This window comes from Bos indicus x Bos taurus, chromosome 26 (genome assembly GCF_003369695.1).
Source record: "Bos indicus x Bos taurus breed Angus x Brahman F1 hybrid chromosome 26, Bos_hybrid_MaternalHap_v2.0, whole genome shotgun sequence".
In the NCBI taxonomy this organism is placed as follows: domain Eukaryota; kingdom Metazoa; phylum Chordata; class Mammalia; order Artiodactyla; family Bovidae; genus Bos; species Bos indicus x Bos taurus.
The window spans coordinates 8,368,980-8,381,056 of NC_040101.1; the positions used below are offsets into that span (position 1 = coordinate 8,368,980).

At 51.1% G+C, this 12,077-nt stretch overlaps 1 protein-coding gene across 2 annotated transcripts in view; it reads left to right on the forward strand.

The window, feature by feature from the left end:
• Positions 1-6,919: 6,919 nt before the first annotated feature.
• CPXM2 (carboxypeptidase X, M14 family member 2) overlaps positions 6,920-12,077 on the forward strand; it is a 135,881-nt gene continuing 130,723 nt past the window's right edge. For both annotated transcript variants that reach the window (XM_027528976.1, XM_027528975.1), the window contains exon 1: positions 6,920-7,391. In XM_027528976.1, coding sequence (XP_027384777.1) covers positions 7,082-7,391 — 310 coding nt within the window. In that variant the 5' untranslated portion in view covers positions 6,920-7,081. The remainder of the gene's footprint in view (positions 7,392-12,077) is intronic.

Here is a 12,077-nt window from a genome sequence, read left to right on the forward strand (position 1 = left end):
GAAGGTGGGGCTAAAGATGTGCTAGTGGCCGAAGCCACCCCAAGAATCCTTTGTGACCAGCACCAGGGGCCTGTGCCTAAGTGCATTGTGGACCATGTGATGGGCCAGAGACTAGTGGGAGCAGGCTTAGATCTACAGGAAGTCATTACTGCCCATCAGCTTGCAGAACAGGAGCAGAGGAAGAGGCTTCCAGGCAACACAAAGATGCAGCTACCAATTGCACCCCTGGGACCAAAGTGGGGAGGGATGTGGAAGGGTGGGGGGGAGAAGTACCTACATCTCTCTCTCTCCCATCCTCCTATCTCCTGCTGACACCTTTCACTGACCATAACCAATCAGAAATCAGAGGGCAAGGAGCTCACTCCAGCAGGATGCAGACAAAGGACCACCGGACCAGAGACTCACCAAGAGGGATGGAGATGGGAGGGGATACACAAACAGTGAAACCCTCACAAAGGTCAGAGGTGTCATATCTAACATATTGTCCTGTACGTAGTAGCTGACCAAGAAATGCTGAATCTCCAGGAATGCTGAGCAGCCTCTGACTAATCTGAGTTCAATGTCTCCCCAGGTGTCTGTTGGCATGATTTCTTAACAGTTTTGACAACAGCATCTTAATGCTTACAAGTGGAATATCTCAAGCCAAGGCAAGTTTCCCCAGGTCAAACTAAAGCTGAAATCACAAAGCAAAGGCGGTACTGAAGAGAGAAACTGAGCAGAGAGGGGAGGAGGAACCATGAGCTCAGAATAAGGCTTATCAAAAGACGCCGAATCTAGAGCCTAAGAGTGAGAACAAGCATTTTGAAAATTAAATATGAAATGGGTAATTATGCAGTAATGAGACTGAGGACATTACAAAGGACACTGGCATCGAAACCACCACATCTCAACAGAGTAATGAGCAGGAAAAACCCTCCAGCTTTGTAATTATAATCATCGTTGCCATAACAACTTAGTATCTCTCTTTGTGAGCAGCTATCTTGAGACTATATTTTTAGCAATGACTGTGCCTGAACGTGTATTTTTCTTTATATAGCGGATACTTTTTCAAATTACTGATCTTAAAAAAAAAAACAATTTCATTTTTGTTCTCTCTGAGTGTAAACGTCTCGGGGATAATTAGGGAAATGAGCAGGTGTGAAAGTTCGTTATGAAAATGCTGTAAAAGTATTGATGTGTTGACAACATTTGCTTCAACAGAATGTTCTCTGGACCTGTATACTCTTATTGTTCTTTGTCAAGCAGCTTAACATATAAATCTTCTCTGTGGGGTTCATAAATATTTGAAAAATGATTAGCTCTGTAAGGTGTTTGAGGATTATTTGACAAGTACGGATTTATGTTGTGGGACAGAAATTGGCTTAGCAGAATCCTGAGTCTCAGGAATGAATGAATGAATAAACACTGGCTTACCTTGCTTAACAGAAATACACATAACAGATTCCCAGCTGAAGCAAGCAATGAGTTGACCTAAAAAATCAAACAAAATACCATTTGAAGAATTCAGAGAACAGAAGGAATCCTGAGCTGCCATTTTGATTTCCAAATTTGCTCCAGCTATTACACCCAGCTGGAAGGGTTGCTCTTATAGCTTGGCAAATATCCAAGATAAGTTAGCACTTTACTGAGCTCTGCTTACACTATTGGGAGATGATAATAGCCCTTTGTTAGGGTCTTAGACTTAAGTTAAATAAATGCTTTATTAGGTTAAGAACAGAAAGGTCTCAGAAAGAAGCACTCTTTCCCAATGCCATGAAAGGCCCTCAGCCAGGATAAGTCATGCAGCAAAGACTTATTGAGAATTTTCTGTCTTTCTTGTACTCTATTGTGTCTGTGGAATATGCAAAATAAGATTTCAATAATTACCAGTTTATAAAGAGTTTAAAGACTCTGTCAAACTACCGCACAATTGCATCCCTTTCACATGCTAGTAAAGTAATGCTCAAAATTATCCAAGCCAGGCTTCAGCAATACGTGAACCGTGAACTTTCAGATGTTCAAGCTGGTTTTAGAAAAGGCAGAGGAACCAGAGACCAAATTGCCAACATCTGCTGGATCATCGAAAAAGCAAGAGAGTTCCAAAAAAACATCTATTTCTGCTTTATTGACTATGCCAAAGCCTTTGACTGTGTGGATCATAATAAATTGTGGAAAATTCTGAAAGAGATTCAGAATTGTGAAAATTCTGAAGACCACCTGACCTGCCTCTTGGGAAACCTATATGCAGTTCAGGAAGCAACAGTTAGAACTGGACATGGAACAACAGACTGGTTCCAAATAGGAAAAGGAGTTCGTCAAGGCTGTATATTGTCACCATGTTTATTTAACTTATATGCAGAGTACATCATGAGAAACGCTGGACTGGAAGAAACACAAACTGGAATGAAGATTGCCGGGAGAAATATCAATAATCTCAGATATGCAGATGACACCACCCTTATGGCAGAAAGTGAAGAGGTACTAAAGAGTTTCTTGATGAAAGTGAAAGTGGAGAGTGAAAAAGTTGGCCTAAAGCTCAACATTCAGAAAACTAAGATCATAGGATCTGGTCCCATCACTTCATGGGAAATAGATGGGGGAACAGTGGAAACAGTGTCAGATTTTATTTTTGGGGGCTCCAAAATCACTGCAGATGGTGATTGCAGCCATGAAATTAAAAGATGCTTACTTCTTGGAAGGAAAGTTATAACGAACCTAGACAGCATATTGAAAAGCAGAGACATTACTTTGCCAACAAAGGTCCGTCTAGTCAAGGCTATGGTTTTTCCATTGGTCATATATGGATGTGAAAGTTGGACTGTGAAGAAAGCTGAGCACCGAAGAATTGATGCTTTTGAACTGTGGTGTTGGAGAAGACTCTTGAGAGTTCCTTGGACTGCAAGGAGATCCAACCAGTCCATTCTAAAGGAGATCAGTCCTGGGTGTTCATTGGAGGGACTGATGCTAAAGCTGAAACTCCAATACTTTGGCCACCTCATGTGAAGAGTTGACTCATTGGAAAAGACCCTGATGCTGGGAGGGATTGGGGGCAGGAGGAGAAGGGGACGACAGAGGATGAGATGGCTGGATGGCATCACTGACTCGATGGACATGAGTTTGGGTAAACTCTGGGAGTTGGTGATGGACAGGGAGGCCTGGGATGCTGCGATTCATGGGGTCGCAAAGAGCTGGACACCACTGAGCGACTGAACTGAACTGAGCTAAAGACTCTGTACAAGGGACGATGAAGAGCACTCCTGTCTTTGCTGCCGGCTGGTGTTCTGGGAGAGCTAAGCTGAGATGAGTATGTGAGTCGTGCGCAGAGGGGTTGGGTTTCTATGGGCTGGGTAAGCAGTTTGGGTTCCTCAATAGGAGAGCAACATTATAAATGGGTGTTTCAGGGAGAAAGTTGGTAGCTTCTCATGTGGGGTGAACAGCACGTCACAGAGACCAGAAGCAGGGGGACCTGCTAAGCAAGTGCTCCGGTAATCTGGGATGGGGTGCTGAACAATGGACCAGGTACTGCCAGTCGGAAGAGAGAAAGAGAAGATTAATGTCCCAGAAGAATCAACAGGACTAGGAAACACGTGGGCTGTCTTAGCAAGTAGAGTACAGATGGGGCAAAGTCTTCATCTGGGAAGCTGAAGCATGAGGACTCCTCCTTGACAGACAGGCTGGGGTTGAGAAGCAGGATGAGACTTGGTGAACAGGAGAATGAGGTCAGCTTGGCCACCCCTCGTCCTAAACTTGATGAACTCTGTGCCCTGAGCATTTCCAGGAGAGTCAGCCCTAGTGATGGAGAATCAGAGGAAGACAAAGGCGGCTCCAGGAACCGCACAGCGGGCTGCTACGTGTTGGGAGAACTGGCATCAGTGCCAATTCTTGTTCTATTTGTTCTGCTTGCTTTAATTATGTGCTTCTCCATGGAAAACAAACAAGCAAGCAATAACGCAGAGAACAGCGATTAGTGGGATTCATTTCCTGATTGAGGGATGTGTTGAGAATCACGTTTGAGTGGGACACTCTCTGATAGTTTACCAGATGCCACAGAGTAGGTGTATGCTATCTTAGTTACCTAAGGGGTGCCATGAAAGTAACATGTTTTCAAAACCTTTGGGTTTGCATCCATCAAGATGCAGGGTGTCTGACATTAGCTGTTGGATTAAAGCAGGAAAGCAGGGTTTAACCTGACTGGCAGTAGTTTACTTTGCATATGTAGGTGACTCTGGGCCTCAGTTTCCTTCCCTGAAGAATGGGAGGGAGAAAGTTAGTCTCAAGCTTTAACTGTATCAGAATCATGTGAGGAGTTTCTAGACATGGCCGTGGCCAATCCCACCCCAGGAGACCCTGTGGGTCTGGGGTGGGGCTTGTATATTAGCCAGCTCTGGGGTCCCTGGTGGAGGCAGTGCAGGGGGGCAACCCTGCCTAGATGGAGGATTCCAGGCGATTCTCTTGCTTGTGCTTTGTATAGCCGGCTAGCTGGAACTTCTGGGTGTATCACTTGCTGACTTTTTGCCAATGAAGCTCTGTGTGGACTTATTTTTTGTCTGAAGTGCCTGGCTGTAGATAAAAGAGCCCCTTGAGTGAGCCCGGGAGATATATTCCAGAGGAGGGTGGGCAAGCATCCAGAAATGGGTCATGGACCAGCTCAGCCCAGGCCACTTGGAGAGTGGAGGGGGGAAGGAGGCCTTCTTCCTCTCTCACTCTGGAGACTTCTGCTGGCTCTGGGTTCCAGAATGTTCTGAGGGGTTCGACAACCAGGTCCAGGGACTCCCGACCCTCGGAGATAGGGCAGGGCCCACTTTAGCTGCATCTCCCACCCCACAGCCATTCTGCTTTGGCTTAGGCCTGGGAGCCCAGAAGACCTGCCTTAAAGGGCAGCCTGGTCATTGCTCTAAGTGGGGACAAGGAGAGAAGATGAGCTGGTAAATGAGGGAGGCCAGAGGCAGAGGAGAGCCCAAGTCTGCCCACAGTGTGGGTTCAAAAGTATAGCTTCAAAGAAAAGAGAAGGACTTGCCTGGCTGCCCAGACCCAGCTCAGTGGCACCCTGGAATGGCAGGGTCCCAGGGACTGGCAGGGGACAGCCCAACCAAGGGTTGAGGGTCAGGCTGTCCCTGGGGTCAGCAGAAAAAGCCCCCAAAGACACTCCTGCCCAAATCCTGGGGCTCTGTGAATCGAGTAGGTTACCTGGCAAAATGTGAACGACGTCACCACCTTAAGAGAGGGGAATTATTCTGGATTATGAGTGGACCCATCTGATCACAGGACCACTTCAAGTAGAGAATTTTCCCCAGCTGGGAGGAGGGAAGATGTGGCAGAATGGGAGACAGCTGGGGCCACTGGAGTGACTCAGCATGCCAGCACTGGCTCTGAGATGCAGGGCACACGTGGGAGCACCAGAGAGAGAGGCTGCAAGGAGCTCCTCGCAGACGGCAAGAGAAGGCACACAGGCAGCTCCCCGGAGTGAAGACCGGCCAGTGAATGGGACCTCAGGGCTACCACCTCTGGGAACTGACCTCAGCCAGCGCCCGTGTGAGCCTGGAAGATTCTTCCCTGGAGGCCCCACTAGAGAAGGCAGCTTGTGAACTGGAGCCTGGATTTTAGCCTGGGGACGCCCACTCAGATTCTAACCTGTAGACCTGTCCCATAATAAGTATGTATTGTTTTAAACCACTAAACTTGTAGTAATTTGTTACAACCGCAATAGGCAGCCAGTGCAGGCCACACTTCCCCAATATCCCGGCCTGAAGGATGAACACAGAGTTTTACTGGGGGCAGGATGGTACTTTTTTCAAAAGGTAGTGAGCTCCCTGCCAGCCTGGTGGGCCCTGGAGCAGGAATCTGCTCACCTGATGACCCAAATGTGCCCTGTGGCTCCCAGGACGGCAGTCCTAGGAGGGTTCCAGCTCTCTCCCCAGCCAGCAGAGTCACTTCTCAGACCAGATCAGGGCTCCTGGTGGCTCAGAGGGTGAAGAATCTCCCAGGGAGACCTGGGTTCGATCCCTGGGTCGAGAAGATCCCCTGGAGAAGGGAATGGGTACCCACTCCAGTACCCTTGCCTGGGAAATCTCATGGACAGAGGAGCCCAGAGGGCTACAGTCCATGGGGTCGCAAGAAGTCTGACACGACTGAGTCTAGCACTTAAGGACAGGAACTTCCAGGGATGCTAGGCCCCGCGCTCACTAACTTGACTCCAAGGAACCCTGGGGACCTGGGGACCATCCACGGTGCCTGAAATAAGATCACGGTCAGGTGAGGGGGAAAGGTTTGTCTGGCCAGTGGGGAACCCGTGTCTGGTGTGGAACCAGGGAAGAGGCAGGTGTCAGGAGAGCTGGAGGCTAGGCTCAGGGCTCTATTTGCTTTAGGACCTTGGGCCACCGGGGGTCACAGTTCCCCAACCTGTAAGGCAGCTGGAGCGCCCCTTCGGATGGACACTCCTTGGAATCTCTGGGGAAGCAGGCTCCCAGCACCGGCCGGCTTCTGAGGGAGGTGAGGGGAAGGGAAGCGGTTTGGAGACAGTTAACGGGATGGCAATGGCACCCCACTCCAGTACTCTTGCCTGGAAAATCCCATGGGCGGAGGAGCCTGGTAGGCTGCAGTCCATGGGGTCGCTAAGAGTCGGACACGACTGAGCGACTTCACTTTCACTTTTTCTCTTTCATGCATTGGAGAAGGAAATGGCAACCCACTCCAGTGTTCTTGCCTGGAGAATCCCAGGGGCAGGAGAGCCTGGTGGGCTGATGTCTATGGGGTCACACAGAATCGGACACGACTGAAGTGACTTAGCAGCAGCAACGGGATGGATGGTTCCCAGGGCCAGCCACCGCGGGGTCGGCAGGAAAGGCAGGGAGGAGGGAAGGGCGGGGCCGGCCCCCCTGCGCCCGCCCCGAGCCTTGGCGCGCCCCTGCCCGCCTGGCCCGGCCCGGCCCAGTCCAGCCCAGCCCAACCCGGCGGGCGGGTCACACGCGCCGCCGGCCGGCCGCCTCCGCACCCTGTGCTGCTGAGCGCCCGGTGCCCCTGCCCCGCGCCGCCGTCCGCGCCCGCCGCCCGCCCGGCGCTCCCGGCGCCCGCGACCCTGCCCGGGGCGCGGGGCGGAGCGGGCATGGCCCGCCGGGGGGCCGCCGCGCTGGTGCTGGCCCTCGCGCTCCTGGCGGTGGCCCCGGCCAGGGTCGGGGCCCGGGGCGCAGCCGTCGAGGACCCCAACGACGACATACAGGAGACTTGGAGCCTGGAGCCTTCCTACGCGCGCCGGGAGCCCGAGCCCGAGCCCTTCTCGCCGCCGCTGCCCGCGGGGCCCGGGGCGGGGGAGCGGGGGCCGCGGCCACCCCAGCCCAGGCCGCCCAAGAAGGCGACGACTAAGCCCAAGAAAGCTCCCAAGAGGGAGAAGTTGGCTCCGCAGACGCCTCGGCCAGGTAAGTTAACTCGCGGCGCTGGGCGGCCCGAGGGGGCGCCCGTGGCCGTGTGCCTGTCCCGGCGGTGGCCTGCCGGGTCTGGGGCGACAGCTGGCTTCCCTCTGCGTGTGTCTGGGATGAGAGAGCCCCGCGAACTGCCCCCATCGCGGCCCCCACCTCCTTAGGCACTGACCGCGCGTCCCGAGGCCCGTGCTAGCGCCCCAGAACTTAAACCTGACCAGCTGCCCTTCTCAGCTGCCTGGGGAGCGGGTCCCTCAGCGCCAAGTTTGAGATTTACTGGGAAAAGGATCTTACTGCCTACTTCTTCAGTCTTCTCTCAGGACGTTTTCTTGAGAGTGAATTTCCAATTTGGTAATGTGACCAGTGGGGGTCTGTTTTGGCATAGTGGCCTTCTGGGGAGAACTCAGCTGGCCGGCCCTTCCCCAGCCAAGGTCCCCTCGAAAGCTCCCCCCATCCTGTTTTCTGTGGGTCCCTTGAATCCTCTGCCCAGGAAGCGGTTAGGATGGCAGCGGTTCTGCTGGGGAGCCTTGGGCTGCAGCCCCAGGAGGGCCCGGGCTGCTGGACTTCAGGAAGCCCAGAGGCCCCCTTGGACCCACCCACCCCTCCCACCCCTCTCAAACGCACCCCCATGTTCTGCCTGCCGAGTCTTGGGGAAATAGCTTCCATTCAGTTTCTTACACTCTTTGTGAATAGAGGACTTTCTCTTAATTGTGTCCTGGGCTCAAATTGCAAAGGGCTGCGGTCCTAATATTTCAGGATTGAGGAGTGAGAGCAGGACTGTGGCCAAGCTCCCCGGCCTTGGAACGGCCTCCCTTGAAAGGAGCTTCGTGCCGGTGGTGGCACCGTTACGCAGCTCCTGGCAGGAGCGCATCACCTTTGTCTGGTTAAACTCTTCACTGAGGATAGCAGGAGGCCGTGGGGAAGGAGCAGAGATGAGGGTCAGGAACTCCTAAGTCCTGGGGGCCATCGCAGCAGCAACTCTGCACTTACCTGGAGCGGGAGGGGTCCTGCCATATTCGAGTTAGTGTGCTGTGTGCTCACTCACTCAGTCGCGTCTGACGCTTTGCCACGCCATGGACTGTAGCCTGCCAGGCTCCTCTGCCCAGGGGATTTTCCAGGCAGGAATACTGGAGTGGGTTGCCATTTCCTTCTCCAGGGATTTGAGTTTGTGGGTGACTGTGAACCTGCAGGCCCTTCTGTGAGTTGTTTCACCCTGCACAGAGCCAGCATTCCCCATATTTTCTGGGCAATTATGCCTATTAAGATTTGTAAAAACCACGCTGGTTTAATAATAGGAATGGAAGTGGGACAAGGCAGTCATATTTGTAGACCATTCGCTGTGACCCTGCTAGGAGTTTTATGGGCAACCATCTCACTTATTTCTTTCACGGGCTCCGAGGGGTGGATATTCTTGTTACTTTGCAGATGAGGAAACTGAGGCTCTGACCGTGTCAGCAGTCTGCTCAGGGTCACTCGCAAGGTGGTGTGGCAGCTTTGGAGGCCCTTCTCCTGTGCTTTTAACTGAAGGGCTTTTTTGTCTGGTCGTGTGAATCAAGCTGGGATGTGTTTTTGTTTTTTAGCATCTGCCATGTGGTTGGTGTGGCGCTGGGCATGGTGGGTCGAGTTGGGTGGGAGACACATCTGTTAGGTTCTGGTATGTACTGGGGGGTGGCCAGGCGGACGTGGGGGAAGCCCCAGGCTTGACTGAGAGTCCGAGGACTGCACTGCATCCCAGTCCTGGGGCTCAGTACTCAGCTTCTTGACCCCAGCATCTTCCTCCGCACGTGACGGCTGCCTCGCTTTACTCTGTCGCTTGTCCTAGGAGCTTTTCAACAAAAGCTTGTCGTGTGTCAGCTTGCGGTTGCTCTGGTCCCTTCTGGGCTGTTCGTTATTCTGCAGGTCGTTACCAGGAACCTGCTCAGCATCAGGTGCCGGGTGAGGCCCTGGGGGAGGGGAGAGCAAAAAGACCCCGCCCCACTCTCCTGGAACACTCTGGAATGGGATGCTCAGAGGGTAGTTGCAGGTGTGTCGAGAGCAGTGTCGTTGATTCCCCAAACTGAACACAGGAAGCTCCAGAGACTCAACCTCCAGGCCTGCTACCATTTCAGGGTGTGTTTCTAATAAACAGTTTGGGGCTTTTTAGACTCCCCCCGCCCAACTCTGACAAGCAAAATGTGACCTTGATCCAATACTTTTAGCTCTGATCCTCCCCATCCTCATCTTTTTGGCCCTTGACCAGTGGAACCCTCTATCCTGAACCTGAAGTCAGAGAGGTCAGAGAGTCTGGTTAAGAATCACTTTGCTGAGGGCAGTTAGTGATAGTTTTGTGCAGTGAAATTACAGTAAGAGAAAATGATTTTGCCTCCCTTAAGGGGTGGCTTGATACAGGTACTGCTCCTTTCCTGGTGGCTCAGTGGTAGAAAATCCACCTGCCAGTGCAGGAGGCGTGGGTCTGATTCTTGGGCTGGAAATGGCAACCCACTCCAGTACTCTTGCCTGGAAAATCGCATGGACGGAGGAGTCTGGGGGGCTACAGTCCATGGCGTCGCAAAGAGTTGGACACAACAGAGCAACTAGACAACAACACACGTGATGTAACAGAAGCATTCATCTCTGTGTTGGACCATTTCATCAGCAGATTGCACTAATATCTTAGGACGGCATTTATAGTATTCTTAGGGGCCACAGTGGGAATGTTTACTGTGAGCTTTTGGACTGGGTGGGTGGTGCACTGTCTAGGCACTGAGGTGGGAGTGAGGGGTTAGATTTAGGGAAGAAGAATGTAAGAGCACGTATAACTGCTCATTGAGAATTTTCTCATGTGCTTTGTCTTCCCAGATGATAAAATATTTGCCACATAGCTTGTATCGTACATAAAGGCTGGGCTCAAGAGAAGATGGGAGGTAGATGCTCTGTGTCTCTGGGTCTAGGGGGAGTCTTGTCTGAATCCCATAGGAAGGTTTACTTAAGGGGCCAAGGGCATTGGGCATTCGATCTTGGTGTGAGTTTGGCTTTGACTCTTGGCTGTTTTTTCATGCCACCAATGTGCAATGGCTTTCATGGGCCGACATTCTCCTGGAAGTGGCTTGGATAGCTGAATCTTTTGGTTAATTGAGAGTATTGCATTTTTCCATGAGTAACTGATGGATTCCAGAGTAGAGCCCTTATGTACCGAATAGAGTGGAATCTTACATTTTTTTAAGGTTTTTATTTGGAAATAAGTATAGACAGGAAGGAAATTGTAAACATAGTGCAGAGAGATCCTGTGTACCCTTCTTCCAGCTTCCCCCAATGATAGCACCTTTTAGAACTACAGTACAGGATTTCTCCACCTTGGGAGTATTGACATTGTGGGGTTGCCGTGTGTGTGTGTGTGTGTGTGTGTGTATGGGGAAGGCTGTCTTGTGCATGGTAGGATGTTTAGCAACATGCCTGGCCTTGACCCACAAGGTGCTACTAGCACCCTCCTCCGAGTTGTGACAACTAAAAATATCTCTAGACATTGTCACATGTCACCAGTGGGCTAAGGATCACTGCTATATACAGTATCAAAACAGAAAAATGACATTGGTACAATACTTTTAACTTTCAGAGGATGTGCTGTCGCTTCAGTCATGTCCCACTCGGTGTGACCCTAAGAACTGCAGCCTGCCAGGCTCCTCAGCCCATGCCTTGGTTTCCAGGCAAGAGTACTGGAGTGGGTTGCCACTTCCTTCTCCAGGGGACCTTTCCCACCCAGGGACTGAACCTGTGTCTCTTACGTCTAACTTGCGTTGGCAGGCGGGTTCTTTACCACTAGCATCACCTGACATTCCCCAGTTTTCGTGTGCACTTTTGTGTGTGTGCGGGGGTGTGTGTATGAGAGTGTGTGTGTGTGTGTAGTTCTGCACTGTTTCACGTCTATAGATTCACAGAACCAACCCCCACCCCATCAGGATACAGGACTGTGGAATTCCTTGTCTGTGATTGAGTAGGACTCAGTCTCGTACAGTTTCTGAGGCCCTCGTTGTGAACATCAGCAAATCCCAGAATTGTAGATCTTCAAGGAACCTAAGTGTTCATTGTAAGCAAATTCTTATTCATTGCAAGATCCTGCCAGCAGGCTACTTGGTGTTAAAAATTGGTTGAAGAAGACTATTTAGGTGATACTAACTTTAGCAGTTCATGAAGTGGGCAGGCAGTCTCCGTGTGGGGAATGGCAAATGGGGCAGAAGGCAGGAAGTTTTTATAGAACAAAGAGCAAGGAAAAGAAAATAGAAAATATCTGGTTGCCTGGGGTGACACAGTCAACTTTGTTTGGGGTGAGAAGACCCAGAGTTGACCTGGCATTTGGGAATTAACTGGATACTTCTGGTCAGGAAGGGATTGTTCGTGCCAAGAAGTTTATGTAAGTTTAAATTTGGTAATGTGGCATCGTGGGCAAAAGCAGCTCCATCTTGGGCTTCTACATTGGTCTAGGCGCCTATGTTTCCACTGACGGGTGCTCACCACCTTGAAAGGCTACCTGTTCATTGGATAAATAGTACTGATTGCTAGAATGTTCTTCCTCACAAGGACCTGGCAAGCTGCTTTTCTCTAATTCCATTTATTCAACTGTCTCTCGCCAAATTCAATATTTTCTAGACCCCTGCAGTTGGAGGTCCAAAGAATGAGTCTCTGGGCCCCGTTTTCATCATCCTAGGGTGA